This window comes from Ricinus communis, chromosome 5 (genome assembly GCF_019578655.1).
Source record: "Ricinus communis isolate WT05 ecotype wild-type chromosome 5, ASM1957865v1, whole genome shotgun sequence".
Lineage (NCBI taxonomy): Eukaryota > Viridiplantae > Streptophyta > Magnoliopsida > Malpighiales > Euphorbiaceae > Ricinus > Ricinus communis.
In genome coordinates, this window is record NC_063260.1 from 18,978,273 (window position 1) to 19,002,428 (window position 24,156).

The window sequence follows — 24,156 nt, forward strand, 5'->3', positions numbered from 1 at the left end:
TTGAAAAGGTTAGGAAGAGAGCTTGTGTAGAGAGAGAAAGTGTGCTCATTGTAAGTAGCTTTAGTGTGAATTAATCAATACAAGTATACACTTCCACAACTCTTGCGTCTCTTTGTGCCACTTTCGTGAATTTACTTCCGCTAGCGTATTTGCTATCATTCTGCCGGGTTTGGCAATCAAGGGTAGGCTGACTAGCTATCTTGACTTTCGGGGAAATCAAGCAAGCTAGGCCGCACGTGGGCAAGGTTTTGGTTAGAAAATAAAACTCACGTGACAGTTGGTATCAGAGCAGGTTCGAGACAAAGCCAAGTTCGAGACAGAGCAGGTTGGTATCACGCCACAGTTGGAAGTATAGCGCGGATAAGTTCTTTGGGAGAATTCTTGCACGAGATAATGGCCAAGGTTGGTGAGCAATCTACTTCTACCGCTCCTCCTACTCCAAGGGAAGGAGGAAAGGATAGCGGAAAGGGCCGGAGGGATAAGTCCCGCGACGTGATTGGCGCGATGGAGGAGAGGCTAGTCAGGGTGGAGACTACCATGTCTGATTGGTGGGATAAAATCAAAGACATGGACCTACGCATCGAGAAGCTAGAGTCCAAGGGGGACGACGGAGAGCTTCGCGAGGAGATGCAAGGTACCTTGAATGTTCTTGCCGACAATTTATCAAGGGACAATGAGGCTCTCAAGAAATTGCTTGTCCAATGCCTAGAGAAGGTCGATAAGCTTGAGGTGGAGCTTAATTTGTGCAAGACCGCATTGGCAAAGAGTGGGGGAGCGCAAGTAGCGACGGTCCACAAAGTCGATGCTCCTAAACCAAAGGCCTACGGTGGGGCGAGGAATGCGAGGGAGATCGACAACTTCCTGTGGAACCTGGAGGGATACTTTGAGGCAGTGGGCATCGTGGACGACACCACTAAGGTAAAGTCCGTATCTCTCTACTTGTGTGATATTGCTACCGTCTGGTGGAGACGGAGGTGCGAGGATGTGAAAAAGGGCCTCTGCACCATTAATACTTGGGAAGATTTTGTTCGGGAGCTTAAGAAGCAATTCTATCCCGACAATGCCGAGAAGGAGGCGAGGTCAAAGCTTCGACGTCTCCAATATAGAGATGGTCATATTCAGGAGTATGTGAAGGAGTTTTCCGAATTGATGTTGGAGATTCCCGATTTGGGGGAGAAGGAAGCTTTTTATGCCTTTATTGATGGGTTATCTCGGTGGGCTCAGTTGGAGCTAGAAAGGTGAGGTGTGTAGGACCTTGCCACTGCGATGGCGGTTGCCGAGTCCTTGATAGAGTTGAAGAGGAAGGACTCGTTTAAACCAAAGGTAAAGAAATACGAAGGTAGTGACAAAGGTGGTGGAGATAGGGGAAAATCTTCCACCAAGGATGGTAAGGCTTCATATAAAGACAAGGGCAAATGGAAGAAGGAAGACAGGCGTAGTTCTTCCCCGAGAAAGCTTGCCTGCTTCATATGCGACGGACCTCAGCGGGTATATGATTGTCCAAAGCGAGGAAAGCTTGGGGCGCTAGTGATTACCGAAGAGGAAAGGCAAGAAGAAGAGCGAAGACTTGCTTCCCTTCGACTCCTTAATGCTATCCAAGCCAAAGTGGAGCAAAAGCCTCATAGGCGAATGTACGTGGAGACCAATATCGGAGGCAGGAGTATTCAAGCCATGGTGGACACTGGAGCTGACACGGTATACATGGCGAAAGAGGTGGCTGACTCTATTAAGCTGCCTTACAAGAAGGAAAAGGGCTTCATTAAAGGGGTGAACGCAAAGAGATTACCTATCATTGGCGTTGCGAGAGGAACTAACATCCGAATAGGCCAATGGCAAGGTAAGGTCGATATCACAATTGCTCCTATTGATGATCAACGATTTTATCTTGGTATGGACTTCCTCGACATGGTGAAGGCATTCTTGGTTCCTTACGCCAACACCATGTGCATAATGGAGAATGGCCAACCTTGTGTTGTGCCGATAAAAAGGGAGTTAAGTCAAGATAAGATGGTGTCGGCCATACAGCTCTCAAAAGGGGTAAAAAGGAAGGAGCCAACCTTCCTAGCAACCCTTAAAGTGGAAGAAGGTACCCATGCTAGTGAGGCTACACTTCCAAGCCCTATCCGAGGCGTACTAGATGAGTTTAAAGATGTTATGCCGCCAGAGCTACCGAAGAAGCTTCCTCCACGCCGAGAAGTGGACCACGAGATTGAGCTCGGAATCGGAGCCAAACCACCCGCCTTTGCCCCCCTACCGTATGGGCGCCTCCCCGAGCTAGAGGAATTAAGGAGGCAATTTAAGGAGTACGCTTGATGCAGGGCTATATAAGGCCCAAAGCTCCGTATGGTGCGCCTGTGTTGTTCCAGAAGAAGCATGATGGGTCTCTTCGGTTATGCATTGACTACCGAGCGCTGAACAAGATTACAATCAAGAATAAGTACCCGATTCCTAACATTGCGGACATCTTTGATCAACTTGGTGGTGCTAAGTGGTTTACCAAGTTGGATTTACGGTCCGGGTACTACCAGGTACGCATCTCCGAAGGACATGAGCCAAAGACGGCGTGCGTGACGAGATATGGATCGTATGAATTCCTTGTCATGCCCTTTGGCCTCACAAATGCGCCGGCCACATTCTGCACGTTGATGAACAAGGTACTTGCTCCTTACCTTGATCAATTTGTTGTTGTTTATCTAGATGATATTGTTGTGTACAACAACACGCTGGAGGAGCACGTAGAGCATTTAAGGCTAGTGTTCAAAGCCTTGCGGGTTAACGAGCTCTACGTTAAAAGGGAGAAATGCTTGTTTGCCCAACGAGAAGTGGCATTCCTTGGGCATGTCGTTGGCAATGGGAAGTTGAGGATGGACGGTTCAAAGGTGAAGGCCATCCAGGATTGGGAGCCGCAGGCTAAGGTGACGGAGTTGAGGTATTTCCTTGGATTAGTAAACTACTACCGGAGGTTCATTAAGGGTTATTCTTCCATTGCCACTCCCTTAACGGATTTACTAAAGAAGGGTCGTGCCTGGGACTGGTCTACGAAGTGCCAAGAAGCCTTCGAAGGGCTAAAGAAGGTGATTATGGAGGAGCCAGTCTTAGCACTCCCCGACTATACAAAGGCGTTCGAGATCCACACGGATGCTTCTGATTTTGCTATTGGTGGAGTACTTATGCAGGTGGGGCATCCGATAGCCTTTGAAAGCCGGAAATTGAATGACACCGAAATGAGGTATACGGTGCAAGAAAAAGAGATGACCGCGATAGTCCATTGCTTGCGGACTTGGAGGCACTACTTGCTCGGGAGCAAGTTTGTTGTCAAAACCGACAATGTCGCCACTAGCTACTTTCAGACACAAAAGAAGCTCACACCTAAGCAAGCTAGGTGGCAGGATTTCCTTGCGGAATTTGACTACATCATGGAGTATAAGCCAGGAAGAGCAAACCTTGTTGCCGACGCCCTAAGCAGGAGAGGGGAGCTAGCCGAAATAAGCCGTCCTGCATGCAACTTGGCGGAGCGCATCAAGGAGGGGTTAAAGCATGATCCAATGGCCAATAACTTCTTTGCTCTTATTCGAGAAGGTAAGACTTGAAGATTTTGGCTGGAAGGAGACTTGCTTTACACGGAGGAGGTTATATGTGCCGCTCCATGATAATCTAAGGAAGGAGATACTTAAAGAGTGCCACGACAGCAAGTGGGCAGGTCATCCCGGCATTCAACAGACGATGGCACTTGTGGAGAATGCCTACTATTGGCCTCGCATGAGGGAAGATGTGGAGGCCTATGTGAGGAATTGTCTTGTGTGCCAACAAGACAAGATGGAGCAACAAGCCCCGGGTGGTCTACTAGAGCCACTTTCTATTCCTGAGAGACCATGGGAGAGTGTCTCCATGGATTTTATTGTGGGGCTTCCTTTGTCAGAAGGATGTGCATGGATCTTTGTGGTGGTGGATCGGTTCTCTAAATACGGCATCTTCATTCCAGCTCCAAAGGCCGTCACCGCCGAAGAAGCTGCCCGTCTTTTTATGAAACATGTGGTGAAATATTGGGGTGTGCCAAAATCCATAGTGAGCGATCTGGACACTCACTTCACGGGTCGGTTTTGGACGGAGCTATTCAAGCTATTAGGCACCGACCTCAGGTTCTCTACGAGTATGCACCCCCAGACTGATGGGCAAACGGAGAGGATCAATGCACTTTTGGAACTCTATCTAAGGCACTACGTGAGTGCCAATCAACGGGATTGGGCGAAGTTGCTTGATGTTGCCCAATTCTCCTATAATTTACAAAGAAGCGAGTCGACCGGCAAGAGTCCGTTTGAGATAGTTACAGGCCAACAACCCTACACGCCTAGTACTCTTGCCCTAGATTGGTCAAGCCGCAGTCCACCCGCCTTTAAGCTTGCGAAGGAATGGAAGGAGCAAGCCGATGTCGCAAGAGCCTACTTGGAAAAGGCATCTAAGCGGATGAAGAAGTGGGCGGACAGGAAGAGGAGACCAATGGAGTTTCAAGAAGGGGATAAAGTGCTCGTCAAGCTAAACCTGCATGGGAAAGCCGACGGACTTCATTGAGGGCTCCAAAGAAGGTATGATGGGCCTTTCCCCATTATTAAACGAGTGGGAAAGGTGGCGTATAAGGTTGAACTTCCCCAAGGCATCAAGATCCATCCTGTTTTCCACGTAAGCCTGTTGAAGCCCTACAAGGAGGATCATGATGACCCAAGCCGAGGCAAGTCTACGAGAGCTCCTTTGAATGTGCGGGCTCAGTATAACAAAGAAGTGGACTACATCATCTCCTACCGTAAGGTGCCACAGTCCAATCAACCTCCTATGACGGAGTTTCTAGTCAAGTGGAAGGGACTCCCCGAGAGTGAGGCAAGCTGGGAGCCAATTCGCGACTTGTGGCAATTTGAGGAGAAAATTAAAGCTTACGAGGAGCAGGCAACGGGGGCGTTGCCAGATTGAGTGGGGGAGAATGTCACGCCCCGCCTCGCAGCTAGCAAGGGAAGGCTGCACAACACGGCCGTGTTGGATTTCAACACTGCCCGTGTTGCCAACACGCCCAAGGACACGCCCGTGTTGGTTGAATATAAATGCGAAGGACCTAGAAGCTTCGGGAAACACGGCCACAGTAGGTAACACGGCCAATTACCCAAAACCGTGTTCCCAACACGGCCTTGAGCATGGCCATGTTCCCAGCGGAACACGGCCATGGGGGAAAACTATAAATACCCCTTCCTTGTATCATTTGAAAAGGTTAGGAAGAGAGCTTGTGTAGAGAGAGAAAATGTGCTCATTGTAAGTAGCTTTAGTGCGAATTAATCAATACAAGTATACACTTCCACAACTCTTGCGTCTCTTTGTGCCACTTTCGTGAATTTACTTCCGCTAGCGATTTGCTATCATTCGGGTTTGGCAATCAAGGGTAGTCGACTAGCCTATCTTGACTTTCGGAGAAATGGGCAAGGTTTTGGTTAGAAAACAAAACTCACGTGACATGTGACTCAAGATGCATAGAGTATATCTTTTTTTTTTTTTTTTCCTTTTATGCATGTCGGACGCGTGGAACATTGTAACTTTACCTTTTGAAAGTGTGTGATTTGTACTTCGACCATTGGAGCAATCACCGATTCGTTGGTCAATTTTTAAAATCTAGTTATATTTATATTATTTTATAAATTTATGAATCTCAAATCTAAACTGTCAGTATGACTAACTGATATTTACAATGCAATTAATTAAATTTTTTATATTTTAAATCATATTAAATTTTAAATTTTGTAGTAGAATCTTTTCTTTTTTTAAAAAAAAAATTTATTTAATAAGTTAATAATAATAATAATAATCAATATACTATTTTTCTAAATAAAATCTTTTTAAATTAAAAAACTAATTTATTAATTAATATATTTTTATAAATTAATACTAAGTGTATAATAAATATAAACATTACAAATAATTAATAATTATTTGATTTAATTCACTTCGGTTCTTTATATAAAAATTGAAATTAAAAGTAAAAATCAAGAATTTATTGGTTTAATATTTTAATTTCAGACAGATCTTTCATTTATTTAATTTTTGAAGCAGTTGCTAATAGCTTTTAGTACTCATAACAGTTACTGGGCATATTAGCTACAAATTAGAGCATTTTGTGACCAATTGTACTAATTTAAATACAATTACTAAATTATTCTTTTACTTTATTAACTTATTTTTTTCTTTTTTATACTTTCTCATTGCATTGTCTGGTATGTGACTTTTATGAATTGAATTTAGTGATAATTTGCTATAATTCTTACCTATCCATGTGGGTTCAATATAAGAATAAGAAAAACTGTTTTTTTTTTTTAATTAGAAATATATTATATATAACTAATCAGTATACAAAATATTATATATAGTATTTTATAGATAAATTAAAGATTTTTTATCTATAATATAATTTCTGAGCTTATTATATATATATATATATATACACAAGATATAGTTAGTCATCCACGTAATTTTAAATTTATTGTTTTAACTATAGATTATATAATTGATGTCTATTGTCACTAAACACATAAACAACAAGAATTTATAGATAATTTTACTAAAACAATTATTAATAAGCTATTAGCTAACAGCAAGAGCTGTCAACTACCAACTATCACCAACAGCTTCGCTAAAAAGATTTGAAAATTTATTGTTATCTTCTCTTTTTTTCCTTTCCAAATTTCGAACTTTAACTTTACAATCTGAGGTTAGGTTAAAACTTTGAGTAGGGAAAACTGGAGGGAAAGGTGTGATCTTTTTCACTAACATGGGCAAGTATCGCTCATAGAAAAGAAAACACAAGTAGCTGGCAATAAAGAATATATGGTTGAACATGGACAGATGAAGATAAAAGAACACGTGAAATTTGCATTCAAGCAAAGATGATGAAAAACCATTTCCCAGAGTTGAAAGGAAATTCAGACTCGTTAGATCTTCTTGTTCATTCTGATTATATGTGAATTGAATGGCTAAGGCGCCCCTTAACTTTTTATTCTTCTAATATTTCCCCTTTTTGAGACCAGCTTTCCAAGAGTGTGATTTATTTCTTCCAAAAATCGAATTTCAAGAAGTAACTACCAGAAAAAAACTTAAAAAAATGAAAATCAGCAAATACCAAATTAGCTCTAAGATTAATATTCTTAATTTAACACCACATCACAGGATATGTGCAAAAACATATTTACAGTTGGTTAATTAAAAACATATTCTTTTTCTTCAAAGGAAAAATAGAAAAGGAAGGGAAGCAATGTTCATCCTTTCAACTTGGGACAAAAATTTATACATCTTCCACGGCAAAGAGTGCTGGTTTAAGACCTTCCTGCTCCGAAAAGGACAGGGTGCAGAACCTCCCAACTTCCAAAGCTTCGAAGTAAAATTTGTTTTTCCTTTGTTAGGGCTGCGGGTAAATCAAGTTCTAATCCTTTCGTTGCTACTTTACTTCAAGCAATGCCTCAGAATTTAAAGGTACTACAGAGCAGCAGAATCTATACTATGAAGCTAGTTAAATCAAGTACATCTGAGCCCAAAAAGTCTTTCTATCTCACTATCAGGCTATGAGGAATGCTAATTCAACTTGACAGTCATGAGGGATTCTGCACTAACTTTGGATGAGTAGCAGCATATATAGAAGAATTCACATCAGGCTTCAGGTGTGAAAGAAGATGCTGTATATCTGGACGAAGACTTTCTGCAGCTCTCGCGCAAAGAGCCAGGACCTCAGCTCTAGGCTTGCTATTAGCCTGGACAGGCCCTCCCTGCCCTTCATAATGGATAACATGATGGCTGAAACACAATGATTATTCAAATAAATTTTTAGAAGCAATCATACCATGAAAAGCCAACCCATACACAGTTAAAGGAGCAAGAAACTAAAACTTACAGGAAGTCAATAAGATCTGCTATTTCCGATGCTTCAACTGGAGTTGATGGCTGTGAATTCCTCCCAAATACATCAACCATTGTGTTTAAAAGCAATAAGAGGGTCTGTAATGTGGTTGTGAAAATCATAAGATAAGAAAATAAACAAGCACACCTTGTAAAAAAGTAAATACAACCGAGTAGGCAGTTAAGTAAAAGGTAGAAAATACTGAGCAGTTCTACTATACCTTATTGAAGAGAGAGTGAGCATTGGCAAGTCTTGGTAGCAGGGGACCCATTATTCGGAAAGCTATCCTCAACATTGCAACAGATGTTATTGGCCTGAGATGTTTAACAATTGCATGCGTCCCTTCTAGCCATTCCTGTGGAAGGTTACTGAAGAAAGAATGTAGCAAGGCAACTATATTACCTGGCAATACAACATGCGCACAATGGCCATTGTCCATGTCAGTAATTAATAAATCTACAAATAGAAGTAGGGAGAAACTAAAATATCATAGGGGAAGGTAATACCAATTGGAGCTAGGCCAATTTGTACACCTACAGGTAATTGCAGGTTGGGGTTATGATTGAACACCCAGATCCTTACCGTAAAATGACCAAACAAAAAAGTCTTGGACATAATTTATGGGAATGCAATTACTGGGTTAGATCCAGCATACGTAAGATTATCCCAGTGATTATCATTATTTAAATAACATAATAATAGTGAATTTAATACCAGCAGTAGCAGAAACAACATGAAACAGAACTAAGCAAAAAATACCATACCAATGGCTGTTGAGGTATTGTCCTGAGCAGCCCATGTTGGATCCAACAAAGCATAGCCAACAGCAGAGTCTAGTTCCCCGAGTGATCTTTTGGCATCAGTGAGCCACCAACTCTCCTTTATTATACGAGATGCCTCCATATAAAGTTGCAAGTGAAAATCAGGAGGAAGCTGAGCCAGTAGGAGACCACAAGCTTGGATCAATAAGCAAGATAGTTGCTGGCAAGTATAACCACTTCGAGAAACAAAAGTAGCAGTATTGATTCCGGAAACTGAAGGATTTGATCTACTTGCACCTAAGGAATCTGTGCTTCCCCCTGAAGGGGATGTTGGTAAAACTGATCCTTGCCCAGCGCCATTAGAAGCTCCATGCAGACCATTGCTGGACTGTATTAGAGTTGGTTGTATATTAACCACAATTTGAACTAGAGATGATACAATCTGGGATGCAGTCACCGGAAGCGATAGCAGTTCAATTACTGCAGTTTCAAGAACCAGTTGAGTATAAGTTCCAGGATCCTGAATTTGATAGAAAGCTTTCTGGGCATCAGAAATATTTGTTGGCCCAGACTGAGACGTAGCTGGAGTTTTGGTGTTCGGATTCCGTAGTGAATTGCACAAACCATCTCCAAGTGATCCATACTTGGAATTGGTATTTAATGGGGGTAACATATTGTTCACAAGTCCCAACAACAGAGTTGCAAAATACTCAGGAGGTGGGCACATAACAGGGTTCGATGAACTAATGTGCTGTGGGAACGACTCGGAAAATGGTATCTGAAACAATTTTTTTGTAATAAAGATAAATAGAAGCAGGAAGGTAAAGTAGCATGCAAAAGCAATATATAAAGAAATACAACAGGAATGAGAAGCAAGGAAGAGAGGGTAAATACCTTGCTGAGATCTAATACATTTAGTATCCGCACAATGAGCTTTCCAGGAAGATGACCATAAAAATATGCAAGTATATCACGAACAAATGTGAATCTTAAGGGGTGATATGCTAGAAATGGAGAATACATGGCCAGAACTCTATCAGCAGGATCTATGGCATCATTTTCAACGAGTCTATAAACAATTAAGGGGATGACAGGAAGCAAACGAGCTGCAATATCATCAAAGAATGTGGGATACCTACAGAGCTTATAACAAACAGTGTCAATTAAGCCACCTTTCAGAAGTGTAGGTTCAGTTAGAAAAGTAACTTCAGTTTTCATAAGAAAATGCATTAAATATAACATTGATAGAGAATACACGCCCAGAAAAAAAAAAAAAAGAATAACCTTCTCATCTTCCCAGTTGAAGTGTAGCTCCCAAATCACACACACATACGAATGGATGGTTAAAGGTGTAAGATCCACTTCCAATTTCTTTTTGGCAAAACATCCTCTATATTCTATTAAGTAATTAAGATAAAGCAGTAGCTTATAAAACATCCAATCAAAATATTTAAAGCATCTTCACATGCTACACTTTCATGATTTCAGTGAAACCCTAATTTTATCACTAAAAGGTTCAATCTACAACACAATGTTTTGACGTACAATAACAAAATTTTGGTCCAAGATTACTAATTGAAATTATTCAGCTAATTAAAAGTAATCCGGCAAGCTTGCCATAAGCATAGATAATTTTCAGCAATACAGAATTTTACAGAAGATTTCACAAAAAAAATTTCAAAATGGCATTTTTGTTTTCTGGTTCATAAATAATGCAGAACAAATGGTTTCAAACCAAGACCAGACAGCTAACACACCCTAAGATTTAGTATTAAAGTATCTTCATTTTCAAAGCTACATATTTGGTGCCAAAGCTTTCCCAGTTAAACAAATGCTAGCTTGTGGCCACACTAGATGTGATGCTACTCTTTCTTCTCAGCCCCTGAATTCAAACAATCACTTTCACATTAGTTTAAACATAGACGTCACTTCCAGCATCTTGAAGTATCAAGTTGCAAGATCCTGAAGATTTTGTTTCTTGACATCAAACTGATAAAGAGTCCACTTCCTGCTTATGAGTTATGACATAAGAAAAACTAAACACATGTTCAAGTGGGTCCGGGTCACACTTTTTCAAGTACAAAAACTGAAAAATCTGACTTAATTATTCTTAACACATGGCATAGCTAGCCATTCTTTTTGCTTTGGACTTTCTAGCAAAAAATCAACCCATCACAGACATTTTCAATGACCTCACATTCATAAATAACACATAGCTCAACTAGCTCAACCAATCATTAAATATTGTCAATGAACTCACATGCTTATGGTTACATCTCTATGAACCTAGTTTCCTATGTTGTGAAGATTTGGTAAGACATAGCAGATACAAAAAAAACAAAAGATTGTCAACCAAGCTTGCTCCTTGAATTGCAGCTTTACTTTGTTAGATGCTACAATCTGCTGTTGCCCTTGCATTTTATGTGCATCCATTTTTGATAATTAACCAAAAGACTTCATTAAAAGTGCTCCAGATATCAGCTTCATTAAGAGCCTTAATAGAATATCCACGATTAAATTTTTATTCGGTTCTTAAGTTCCATGAATTAAAAATCAAATGGACCAACAGAACCTCAAGTACAAGAGCAGAGAAACCATATATAATTCCAATTAGCGAACACATGATAAACAAGATTTGACCTGTCCTTCCATGAGAGATGATTTCCAAGTGCTTTTTGCAACTCAAGACGCTTGAAAACTCCAGAGAAAAGCCAATGCTCAGGAGGCCCACGATTCATACAAAATAATTTCACTCTTTGTTGAAGCTCTTGCCTGTCAAGTAGACTGATCTGCAACATGCATTATGATACTATCACATGAGTATAAGCACAACAAACAAGTCAAACATGACTTGTGCATAGATCCAATAAACACCACATAAGCATATCTATTGGAGATAGGTTATAGAAATCTGAACAGTGGCTTTCCTGAAATCAAGGTATTAACTATCAAGATCAATAATCTCCTTAAACTAAGAGTGCATGTGGACTATTGTCCTAACAATTAGGGTGTGGTGGGGCCTAAGTGCCTAGTATAAAGTTCAACTCCTAACTATTACGGTACTTGTCACATGCATCTAATCCATAATTCTGCCACTAAATGTTTCCAAATGAATCCCTTATCTCCATAAACTAATCTAAAGAGATACAAAACCAGGCCTCATCCTCGAACCTCAAAAACTTAATGCAGTGGCTCTATAAACAATCATGCCCCCACTTCAGACCCTTTGCCACGACATCCTGAACCAAAATTTATTTTTGCATCAAGTATCCATGATTCAATAAAATCATACAGTATCTCATCAGATTCTGTATCAACACATCTTACTTAAAATGTAGTTCTAAGATGATAGTAATGAAGAAAAGATTTCAAATAGCCAACACCAACCAATTAGAGATCAAGGTTGGATGATCTCAAGTAAAGTTTATACATCATCAAAATCAAGTCTTCAGTCGAATGCAAAACAAAAAGAATGCAGAATAAGAGAACAAACTATAAATGAACCTAAAATTAAGATGATTTTTATCTGTCATCTTTCTTCTTCCTTAATAAAGCTTCTTTTCTTATTAGAAAAAACAATGAGCCTTGCAGACATAATCACAGATTTAACAATATGCAAATGCAAAATACAAGATGAAATTGTAAAGATAACATACCACAATTCGCAAAGCATGAGGATCATCGTCACGGTCAGTGAGGGCAAGAAGCAAGATATCCAAAGGAAGCAGCTCATGACCCCAAACAAAAAACGCAAGGTTTGCACAAGTTTTCAACAGAAGGTCCTGAAAATTGAGGGGAAAACAACAATAACATAACATGAAAAAGTTTGGATATTCTAAACTAATATGCAGGCTTTAGTACATAGAATCTGGAGTAACCAAGGAAGAAAATATAAACCTGTAAGGAATGTCCATGCTGAAGTTCCATTTGAATACGATGAAGTAGAACATCCACCATAGTATAAATATTTGAAGTCACTTCTTCAGGAGAGAATTCTCTCAAAACACGTGCCTGAACACCATCAGACAAAGTATTCCTTACATCCCATGTTTAAGGATCTTTAACAAATAACTAATGCAATCAACATTTTACCATACGACAATCATATTTTTTCCTGACCACTTTTTGCGTCATTCATATGGATCTCAAATTTTTTATTTTTTTAACAAATATGGATTTCAGTTCTAATGATGGAGTTGATGAGCAACCTAGCTCCAGAAATTAAAAGAACAAGGAGGTCACATTGTGGGTACAATCCACTTCATCCAGAAAATAACCACCTCACCATATGATTCTGTGTCTCTTTTTTTATGTGAATTGTGATTTAAACAAAAAAAAAAAAGCAATTAAAAGATGGTAGAGTCATACCAGATTAACACTATTGATGTTTTCTGGATGCCCCTGCATCAGTATCCATGCACCAGCACACAGATATTGTCGGTGCTGAGGGAAACTATGGTTGATGTAAGTCATAACATAAGCAGGCTCAGCAGATGGTGAGAGAAGCTGGGTACATTGGTTGATAACAGTTGTCTCTGTCTGCAAAACAATATGATAATATAACATTTATTTCACAGTTTAATCTCCCTGAATTTAAGATTTCTGCAAGTTTTGCATGATTTCTAATTTGCAAAAGAGAAAAGAAGATAACTTTCAAGTTCGAGTTTGCAGGATACTCCTCAATAATGGCGGGCCAAGTCTCAGAAACTCTCAGGACTATAATTTTGAGAAATTAAGGTCATCCATTATATGCAACCTTACCCCTATCCTTTTGTAACAGTTTCCACAATTTAACTTGTGACCTTCCGATCATGAAAGACCAAGGCGCATCCTCATACAATTTGTTAGGAAGGATTTATTCAATTGTTCTAAAGCATAAAGGCACATCCTTGCGTCAACCATGAAGTCATTTAAGTCGTATAAAAATTCTAGGAGAGTGCCCTTTAAGTTCCATATTCCTTGATTTTACCATTTCACTAGACACCAAAATGGAGATTCCTTTAGTTTCTTTCACAAATTTGTGAACTTTAGAGTTTACGTGGCCTTTCTTCAGCTGGCTTAGTTAGTGCAGCTCCCACTCAAATTATTTAACCATGAAACCAGGAAGCAGAAGAAACCTAAAAGACACTGGTATATAGAAAAGATACTCTCAGTTTTTATATATTTTCCAGTAAACCTACTGCATGTAAATATAGGCATCTTGTGCCATTTTATTTTAGGAAGTTAATAACTAATTCCGACTATAATAAGGAGAACTTGCACCATCTACAGCTAATAAAACATTCTTAAATTAAACACACTACAGACTTCTTATTTAAACACAATCCTAGAATTTTAGGAAATTTAATACTCTACCCATCATTCAACCTCATCTGACATTGAAGGTTGAGGCTCTTATAACTGATTAAACACTAATGAGCAGTGAAAGATCCCCATTGGATAATTTCTCCAACCAGCTATAATAGTTCAAGCCTTGACTAACAATGAAACTCAATCAGAAGCACAAAAACAATTAAACAACACAAGCATTGTGAAAACAAAAAAGGAAGAGAAAGAAAAACAATTAAATGCTAAACCTGCTGCCATTCTTGAATAGCTAGCCCCCTTTTATCTATCCTCCCACTCAAGGCATCATGAAGAAGAGAAGGAAAGTAGCGCAGTGTTTTCTCTGACCATGTGTGTTGGCTAGTTGCCATAATCTGTTCTAGCATAGTCTGGAGATAGAGCAAGTGATCAGCATCAGCAATGCCACGGGTTTTGATGATAATGGCAAGAGTAATTACAGTGACACGATTCAAAGTTTCAGTGAATTCAGTTGGACCCTGGAAAAAGATTCAGCAGTAAACTGTTAGTTTGGCTCATGTGAGAGAAATAAGAAAAAAATAATCCAATTGGTGATGACAGGATCATACTTTCCCTTCTCTTTTCACAGAGAAAAAATCTCTCAGCGATAAAATTAAATTCATGCACAAGTTTTCTGCAAGCCGAAATACACGATGATCTCCTCGTTTCCCTTTTAAAGTAGAAACTATTTTTGTAACATCATACATCAATGATTTGCTTTTCCCTTGGTACCTACAAATAATGGACATGTCACGAGCAAATTAAGTTTGCACTTATCTTGAGATTAAAGAAGTAAGATACAAGCTACCTATTGACGAGCATATGAAGCCCTATATTCTGATAAGAACAATGAATTGTTACAGCATTGTTCGTAATAAGTAACTAAATTGGAAAGTTCCAATAGGACACAGCATATGTATATGGGAAGCAAACAAAGAAACACCAGGAACAAGACAGCCTACAGTCAAGAGTCCGAAACAGAGATTATTCAGATGCCCGCATTCAGAAATACTATGTTTTTAAATTTCAACACATTGTGCAAATTATCATTTTCCCTGAAAGAAAATATTAGCTTCATCAGATGGACTCCACATGTTCTTGCCTGTATAGTGGAAGTAATCGGTAATTCACAATTTCAAACACCAGTAGAGTCACTCCAGGCTTGCTCAATAAGGATGGATACCTCTGTGCCAAATGCTGCAAAAAAAACTCAAGGCATGTTATTTTCACATCAACTAGCACATCTCCCCATATCATATACAAGCATTAGAAATTCAAAAATGGCTGAACATTAACACAAGTGCAGAGAAGATTACAGAGTAAGGAGAGGGGAGTGGGCACATAAATCACAAAAGGGTATGAAATTAAAATTTAAAGGATCCTTCAGCTGTTACAGATAAAAATTACAACAATTAGTAGGGTAGCAGGAAGTGCTTGTAATAAAAAATATTAGCCATTTAGTTAATCATCTTCTCATTCTACCTTTTGTCAAAATCAGAAAGTTAATCTTATTCTCAGGAATGAAGAGTAGAACACAGCTATTCCCTTCTACTTTGTCTAAAATGATTTTGCCTTCAATTCTTTTCCCATTTCCTCTCTTTGCACAAATAGCTAAATTCCTATTGCTAAACGAATAAATGTAATTGAGCATGTCAATTTTGAAAGAAATATGAAAAAAGTAACATTACCTATGCCTAGATCCCAGAATGACAAGAAACTAGAAAAACCTTCTTAATTGTAGCCAACATCTTATTACAAATAATTTTGACAAATCAAGAAAAAAGGAGAAATTTCCTATTAATTCTTTTTATTTACTAGTCTCAAGTGTTACAAAATCTATGGTCTAGATTCAAGTGAAAAGTATCTGCTAAAACACCCTCAAAAAAATATTAAAAAAAAAAAAAAATTTAGTTTCTTTTCCCAAATCCTTGACTTTTGTTGCATGCATCGCAGTAAAATTTTTATTCTATAATATTGTTAAATAAATGTGGATTTATGATTTTGTTAGTTACTCAGTTTTTGGCATCATATTCAAAAAACTTAAATTTGAACATTTCCAATTTCTGAATTATAATGAAATTTTAAAATTTCAAGCTTTGAGTTTGTCTCAATCATGTCTCTCTAGGCTCTAAAGATCTACTGATTCTTTATTTGAAAAATGTTTGCTGTTACTTTCTTCTATGGCATGAAAGATATAAAGTATAAAGAAAAGTTGTTTTTAGCTCTGAGAAAATATAACTAAAATCCATTGAGAATACTAGTAATGTAGTACCTGCTACTTTCTAGTCAAAATCTTGCCAATCTATGTATCAGGAAGCAGAATGAATTGCAAAAAGGAAAGACAAAAAGAAAGAGAGATTCAAGCCCATGATGGCCATGGCCCATTACATGCATGTGGAATGGCATAAATTTGAGGCACTGCAATCATGTCCATGACATAAATGCATAGATGATTCAAAACCATGCCACTAGGGGAGAAGAATGTATAAGACAAGTAGAAACCATCAACAAATTGGTAGTTCTTAAACCTATACCTGGCATGTCCTCTACCTACATATTTGCATCAAGCCACAGCATTTTATCACCCAACCACAATTTAGAAGGTAAAAGAAATTACACTGAAGTGCGAACGAAACAATGAGTGAGGTGCAATGAGCAGCAATCGACAGTATGTTTCAACCATTGCAATGCTAGGAATAACCTGCAGCACATATTAGAATCATATCAGAAGCAATTGTCGAACATTTAGACATCTTATGTATCTTTGCATTCTAGGATTGCAATTGTTCAGAGAATTCATTTTCACTAACACTTTGTGCTTGTTTGCTTCAACTTCTTTTTTCATAAAAAAATGAAATTTCATGGAGAAAAAAAGAAAGAAAGATGAAAGGAGAGTCCAATATGGAGGATAAGGTATCCTATAATCTTCAACATACAGCTATAAAGACACACACAAGAACGAAGTTTAAGGTAATAACACTCAAAGAAAATCCCCCTAAAACCTCCAGAAGCATATACCCACAAAATTGTCAAACTTGGTTAGCTAGACTAAAGATGCACTTCCGGAAAATGCATTCCTACTTTATGCCAGATTTTTTTAAGAGAAGATAGTTTTCATATAAAGTTGCTTTTGAAGATTGTGAAAATGAAATCTCAAATTTCCTTGCAACCAATTTATGGAGCAAATCTTGTCTTAGCAATTTTTTTCATGCCTAAAATATGGTTCAATAACAAAATAAAGCATTTCATAATATGCACCATATCCTAAAACTTTTCTTCTCTGTATTTCAGGAAATTGATTGTCATTGATTAACTGATTGCATTATTTTGGCATGAGATATCTTCATAATTTGACTTCGAATAAAAAGCAGTACCTGCCCAGCAAATAAAGAATCTTCCAGTTGAAAGACCAACTTTAGACATAGATTCAGTGAAAGGCCAGATAATAACGATATTGGTAACGGGTTTACTTCCCTCATCACCATTAATCTCTCATTGGACTGCATACTTGTCCCTGCTAACTCAGAAACTCCAGCAGAGGATAACCAATTCACCACTGTTTCACAAGCTGGCTGTGACATAGTGTAGGACACAACCCAAAACATTCCAATTGATCTATCATCCATATTCATGTAATCAATCATGCGATCACCTGAAATGGAAAGTAAAAAAGATTAAAAATACTGAACTTACCATATGGTACTTCATCATGTTCCCTAGGTAGTAATAAATCTCAATTTAATTATTGTATCACCAAGAAATATTATCAGAAAGATGGCTTTAAGTATGCCATTAGTGTTAAATCCTGTTCTGAAAGAAAACACCAAAGAAAATATGAGACTGTTGAGGATGTTAGGCTTTTGTAGGAAGGAAGGATTTACAAGCATGCACTTTTAATGTGTTTTTGCATCTAATTTTTATACCACCTATCTATACAGATAAAAATATTGAATAAACGTGTCACCAACAATTCTAAGTTAAATTTGTTATGGACAATAAGCACATTAAGTGCCATTATATTACCACTTGGGCTCTTATCATATCTGTTGCATGAGGTCCAACAGCATTGGAAAGCTGTAATGCAGCTAATTTTATGCTTTGATTTCTTCTTTGCGACCTTTTAGAGAAGAACATTGTATTCCTACAATATATCATTTTCACCTTTTTCCTTCACGTCCTTGGTCATAATTATGATTTATTTGAACATAAAAACGTTGACAAAAATAAAACACGTGAAAAAACACATAGCACAAACTAAGACATGTGCAATTTGTACATGACTTACGATGAGAAGAACCTAAAATCAGTATTCTATGACCACAGAATGATGATGTGAAGTAGAAAAGTAAAAGAAGTAAATTAGCTGGATATTCAATAAAAGTTTCTAATCCTAATCACCAACAATAACTAAATAATAAAAAAATTTCAACTGGAATTACATTGGAGAGAAATATACCTTTGGTCACTGTTCTCCACCATTCATCTATTTGCTTTCCTTTCTGAAGCTGCTCACTATTCAGATATTCTCTCGTCGATGTGTTCAATGACCAGATACGCAAGTTCTGACAGCTGCTTATAAAATCAAGCAATATGCTTTGAGGATTATTAGGGTCTGAACTTCGATCTTCTCTATGAAATGACATAATCTTTCTTGTTGTCTCTACCTGCCACCAGAATTGCAATGCCAAAGTTTGAATGTGAGGAAGTAGAATCCCAAACAAACAGGAAGCATTTTACCCTTAATAAGTGACAGTTGACTGCTACCAACAAATGTGTAAAAGCTGATAGATATGAACAAGGAAAGACCAAATGAAGTCAGCTATGCAGTGAATGTGAAGGAGAAGATGCAATAGTGTATTGCTGCAGTAGAAGGCATTAAAATTTTACACTGAAAAACAACCTTTCTAGCATCTGTAGTTAATGCATTCACCACAATCTCGACTCGAATAATTTGTGCAAGCAGCCACGTCATATGATTCGTGCGAAGAATGTGCTGATCACCTTCTGTGAGACGTGCAACTAGCTTATCCACGAAATCAACAAAATCAATACATCCACTCTTCATAAGGAAAAATAGTATGTCGGAGAAGACAAGCCACTCCTGCCAACAATTAACTTCTGCAGTTTACCAAAGGAGAAGGTCTAAGAGTTAATATATTTTTCTAGACCATCTGCATCAAAGAAATCATATAAATAATATGAATTCAACATTAACAGTACGAAAATGATGAGCAGCTTTATCCAGTTGATATACTGTGCTACCATGAGAAACCGATCTACTACATCTCTTGGTCTAACATCATGATTTAGGCTTAGCAATAGAATCAAAAATTCAACATTACAAAAAAAATTATGAAAAGAGTCAACAATCCTCAATAACCACATATAGCCACAGCAAATGAAAAAGGAATAAACATTTGCCTGAATTTGTTAGCTTCAGTAGTTCAACAATTCTATCAATTGTTGCCTCACAAATCATGCTAGAAACGAAAACAGCACCAGGAGTAGGCCCATGAGCAGGATTCCTATAGCTGGGAGCCACAAGTAGCACTCGCTTCCACCAGTCAGGTGATGGAGTAGTGCGAAGAGCATGCCTTATACACCGCAAAGCTCTTTCCCAATCCAAACTTCCCCTCTGAATGGAATTTGCAAGATCCTACACAATAGAGAGATATAGAACTTGATCATTACACCATAACAAGCAACAAGGCATGTCTATCAAGGGGACAGGATTTTATGCACAAAGGAAGCTTGTTGGGTGGAGGTTTTTCCCATGTGTAATATGGGTAACAGGCTCACATACAGTAAACAGTAATACTATGTGTGACAATTTACCATAAAACTCTGTAATCACTTGAAATACTAGCTAGAGTCAAATACCATATGAATCAAATTTATGTTTTCAGGGCTCTTTTCTCCATGTGTGTAACTTAAAGGTCATTTCAGTAGAAATCAAAGTGGTTTAAAGTTCTCCTTTACAACAAAGATCCAACAATGGGAATGGGGAGGGGTGATGAAGTGATGTAGTATGTAGTTACTCTGTATAGGCATAAATCAAATCTTAACCATGACCAAAGCTTCTCTTCGACAGGTAAACCAGACGTGATCATGACCCAAGCCCATCTTCAGCAGGATTATTCACAATTATAATTCTTGTATTAGCAATTCTAGTAGTAGGGAACTTAAAAAGGAAAAGTAATTTCATATTTTGTAGGACTGTTAAGCAATTTTCTATTTTATTTCTCCACATGAGGATGTAATCTTTACAGGCAAATTAGGGATTTTTGGTTGACCTGGGCGACTGAGGTAACTCAAAAATCCTGTCCTCAGTTTGTATTGCAGGCTCCAACTTGCCTGCATGAAGCCAGAATTGTTAGTGATTATTGTAGTATTCTTGGTATGAGAACCTAGGAGACTAAAAATATAAGCATAAAAGTTCTTTGGTATGAGAACCTAGGACACTAATAAATATAAGCATAAAAGTTCTGAAATGCCTGTAGATCCATGAAGCTAGGTTGACAGCCCAAAAAAAGCAAGTCAGATATCTAGAGAATATATCTATATTCATTTTCCCAGTGCTACAATTATTGGAAAACACAGTATGCTGCATAAAAAGAACTTCAGCGAAAAAGGTAGCAGATCTATAATGCTATAATTTACTAGAATAAGCATCATTCTTTCAGAATGTATACAAAGTCTTGGGAAATATTTATCACCTCTCCATGCAGTGGTTCTCCAAGGACACTTGGATATGTGATTGGTGAATAGCGCAAGTTAGCTGCCGCTTCAACTGAAATGTTAGGAGTTGTTTGTGAGAGAATCCGATGAGTACCAAACGTGGGACAATGAAGATGTTGATCTAACATTTGCATGTGCATGGCCATCATATCTCGCCTCCGATGGATCTCCAAGATAAGTGTAAATAAAGCTTCATCATCTGGTATATTCTCTATAAACTGCAAACCACTGCGCAATAACTCATAAAAGGGCACTCTACACTTATTCTCATCAACTAACAGCCAAATAACATCTAGACAACTGCGCAACCATTCAATCAGAGCTTTTTCAGGTCTCCAGGATCTCACACTATCAGATTCATCAACTCCATGTTGTCTTTGATCCCAATTAACCAGCCAATTCAACATATGATGAAAAATCTCAGAATGAGTAGCTGGCTTCAAATTAAACTCAAGACCAGTTAAAATAATCTTACAGCATAGTTGGCGTAGGCTATTTATAGCATTATCCCTACTAGATAAGTTAACCCTTGATGTAGAAGGTTGCCCATTACCAGAAATATCAGAAGATTTAACAGGAGACACTGTTGCAAGCAAAGACGGTTCAATTGCAGACTGAACAGGAGAACCAATACCATGTACCGAAGCCAATGGAGATGTAGGATTCGAAGGTTGAAAATTTGACGAATTAGGGATTGCACTAGAAGAAGGAAGTATCACATTCTGCGAGGAATTCATAGATGAGATAGCTGACACAGTTTGACCAGCTTGACCAGCTGACATTTCCGCAGAGGATACAGAAGAAAGCAGAGATGGCAAGAAGGTATCCCAGTTAATATACCCTATACTACATAAGCTCCTCAGTGCAAAAAGGAGAAATTCTGCACGAGGGGCATGGTTACAACACTGAATAACTAAAGATATAAGCACTGATTCTGTGACAGATCGCAGCTGATCTTGATCCTGAATTAAATACAAGTCTCATCGTTAACAGCCATTATAGAAACAAACATGATTAATAAGGTTTATGATTGATTCTAACCGGAAACTGGCTCTGCAGTTGTTCAAAATTTATAAGGAATTGCTCGTTTCGGGGAGGTAACTCTCTGTTGAGAGCAAGTACTCGCTTTTGTGTTTTGTTCCTGAGAAAAGGTATGTTCATGTTAAATTAACAACCAATAAACAGAAGCAAACTATAACAAGTTTCGAAAATGAATTAACATAGCGTCTGGGAAGTAAAGAAATGCTAGAATTCAATACTTACAATCTCTTTTTATTTAAAAAATGCATTGACATGATTTTGCAGTAACTTCAATTCAAATGAATTTTTCGCAATTGATTTACTCTAAACAATGCGGAAAATAAATAATAAAAAAAAAAACTGGCATTATGCTAGCAAGAGAACTAAAAGAGCAACTTCTTTTTAAAGTGTGAAATTTCAATTAAAAGGAATCTAAGAAACCCTAATTAAAAGAAACTACATGATTAACTCACGGTGGTTCGCGTGTTGAATCGTCATGTTTTTGGCGGCTACTTCTCTGCAAGAAAAAATTGAAAAAATAAATAAATAAATAAATCGATACAATTAAATTGAATTTGACACGAATAAATAAGATTGAAAAAAAAAAAGGTGACACGGATAGGGAAGTAAATTACTCCTAAATAGAGATTAAAGAGATCGATAATGGCAGCACGGGCCGGCTGGAACTGGTAACCACGAGAAGCAGCTGTTGTAGCTGCTATTGATCTCTGGTTTTGGTCCATTTTTCTTCTGGATTTCTTTCTCACTTCATTTTTCTGTATAGAAATAGAATTTTCTTGTTAAGCGACCAGTGAAGAACAATTCACTTGCTGCAGTTTGAAAGTCTAGACGGGTAATTCCGGTATGATTTTCTTCTTTTGAATTTTGGGTCGGGGCCCGATATCCAATTTAGTGATAACTGCATGTCGTGGAGGCGACTATTCTTAGCCTGTTCTTAAACGACAGCTCGTGCAAGTTCTGGCAAGCTATAATGTGGCCAATCGGGGGAATGAGAAAAATGAAACAATGAAAAATCTTGCCGTATTAGTGTATTTTCGAGAATGATTTTTTTTTTTTTTATGTCTTACTTATTTTTAAAATTATAAATAATCAGTCATTTGTTTGTGTGTTACATAGTTTTATTATTATTTTAATTCTAAAATTAAATTGAATAAATACTATTTAATAAGAGATTTAATATTTAATATTATCTTACAAAATTTTAAAATAATAATAAATTAATTATTTTTAAATATTTTTAATTTTTATAAAATTTTAAAATTTTATTAATAATAATAATATAAAAATTATCTATTACTTAATTTTAATATTACATAAATTAATATATCAATATAATGGATATTACTATTTTTTAAAATAAAAAATTATTATATAATTAAAAATTATTTTATTATTAAATATAATATTAAAAAATAATTTAAAATATTATTTTTAAAAATTAAAATTATTATTTAATTATAAAATTAATTTATTAGTTAATATAATATTAAAATATAATTAATATGCTACTTTTTAAGATAGAATTAGTATAATTATCTAGTTAGAAAACTATTTATTAGTTAATATAATATTAGAATATAATTAATATCTTAGTTTTTAAGATTAGAGTCGGTCCTTAATTATGAATAAATTATTTAATAGAAAAAACTTATAAAATTATACATAACTTGAATCACATGTGCCGAAAGTAAGTATACATGTCAAAACAAAAAATTTATATGTTAGATTCATAGATATACATATTTTACAGGCTTATTTTCTTATATTGATAAATATACCACTTTTACGGGGTCATTTTCTCATATTAAATTATTAACAATATTATGGAATTATTTTCAGAAATTTATAAATATACACGTTTTACGGGGTTATTTTCTTATATCGACAAATATACTCCTTTTACGGGGTTGTTTTCTCATATTATAAAATTAACCCATTTAAGAGGTTATTTTCTCATACTCACAAATATACCAAAATGACGGAATTATTTTCTCCGATTGATAAATATCTTTGTATTGCAGGATTGTTTTCTAATATTTATAAATATATCCCTCTTACAGGGTTGTTTTCTCATATTAAAAAATTTATCCCTTTTACAAGACTGTTTTCTCATACTCGCAATTACACTACTTTTACGGGGTTGTTTTCTCATATTCATAAATATACATATTTTATGGGGTCAATATCACTCGTGATAGACGTATGACGTGTCTCATACCAAATGAGAACCCAAAAGTCATAAATTCTTCAACCAGAAATTGCCGCCCCACAACCATCACTCTTCACCATTTCAAATTTTCCTACTGCCAAACTTCAACTTCCCTCTTCATTAGACTCGCTCACTACTACCTA

At 37.1% G+C, this 24,156-nt stretch overlaps 2 protein-coding genes across 5 annotated transcripts; one reads left to right on the top strand and one right to left on the bottom strand.

The window, feature by feature from the left end:
- The first annotated feature begins 1,266 nt into the window (after positions 1-1,266).
- Positions 1,267-2,088, top strand: LOC125370101. The gene is made up of 2 exons (XM_048374143.1): positions 1,267-1,837; positions 2,026-2,088. Exons 1-2 carry the CDS (start codon positions 1,267-1,269, stop codon positions 2,073-2,075), a joined length of 621 nt encoding a protein of 206 aa, XP_048230100.1. The 3' UTR covers positions 2,076-2,088.
- A 5,059-nt stretch (positions 2,089-7,147) lies between these two features.
- LOC8258911 (mediator of RNA polymerase II transcription subunit 23) lies at positions 7,148-22,847 on the bottom strand. 4 transcript variants are annotated; one of them, XM_015728290.3, is made up of 21 exons: positions 22,419-22,847; positions 22,257-22,300; positions 21,805-21,904; positions 20,742-21,725; positions 19,447-19,681; positions 18,926-19,143; positions 18,482-18,689; positions 17,400-17,677; positions 16,643-16,726; positions 15,128-15,222; positions 14,595-14,757; positions 14,259-14,504; positions 13,051-13,221; positions 12,580-12,693; positions 12,339-12,464; positions 11,323-11,471; positions 9,577-9,817; positions 8,686-9,460; positions 8,142-8,323; positions 7,916-8,019; positions 7,148-7,818 (listed from the first exon to the last, which is right to left on the bottom strand). In XM_015728290.3, exons 1-21 carry the CDS (start codon positions 22,524-22,526, stop codon positions 7,617-7,619), a joined length of 4,827 nt encoding a protein of 1,608 aa, XP_015583776.2. In that variant the 5' UTR covers positions 22,527-22,847; the 3' UTR covers positions 7,148-7,616. The 4 variants fall into 4 exon arrangements, with proteins under 4 accessions (XP_015583776.2, XP_015583777.2, XP_015583780.2 ...); XM_015728291.3 differs by lacking the exon at positions 20,742-21,725 and having other exon boundaries at positions 22,419-22,835; XM_015728294.3 differs by lacking the exons at positions 21,805-21,904; positions 22,257-22,300; positions 22,419-22,847 and having other exon boundaries at positions 21,317-21,485; positions 21,604-21,705.
- Positions 22,848-24,156: the final 1,309 nt, after the last annotated feature.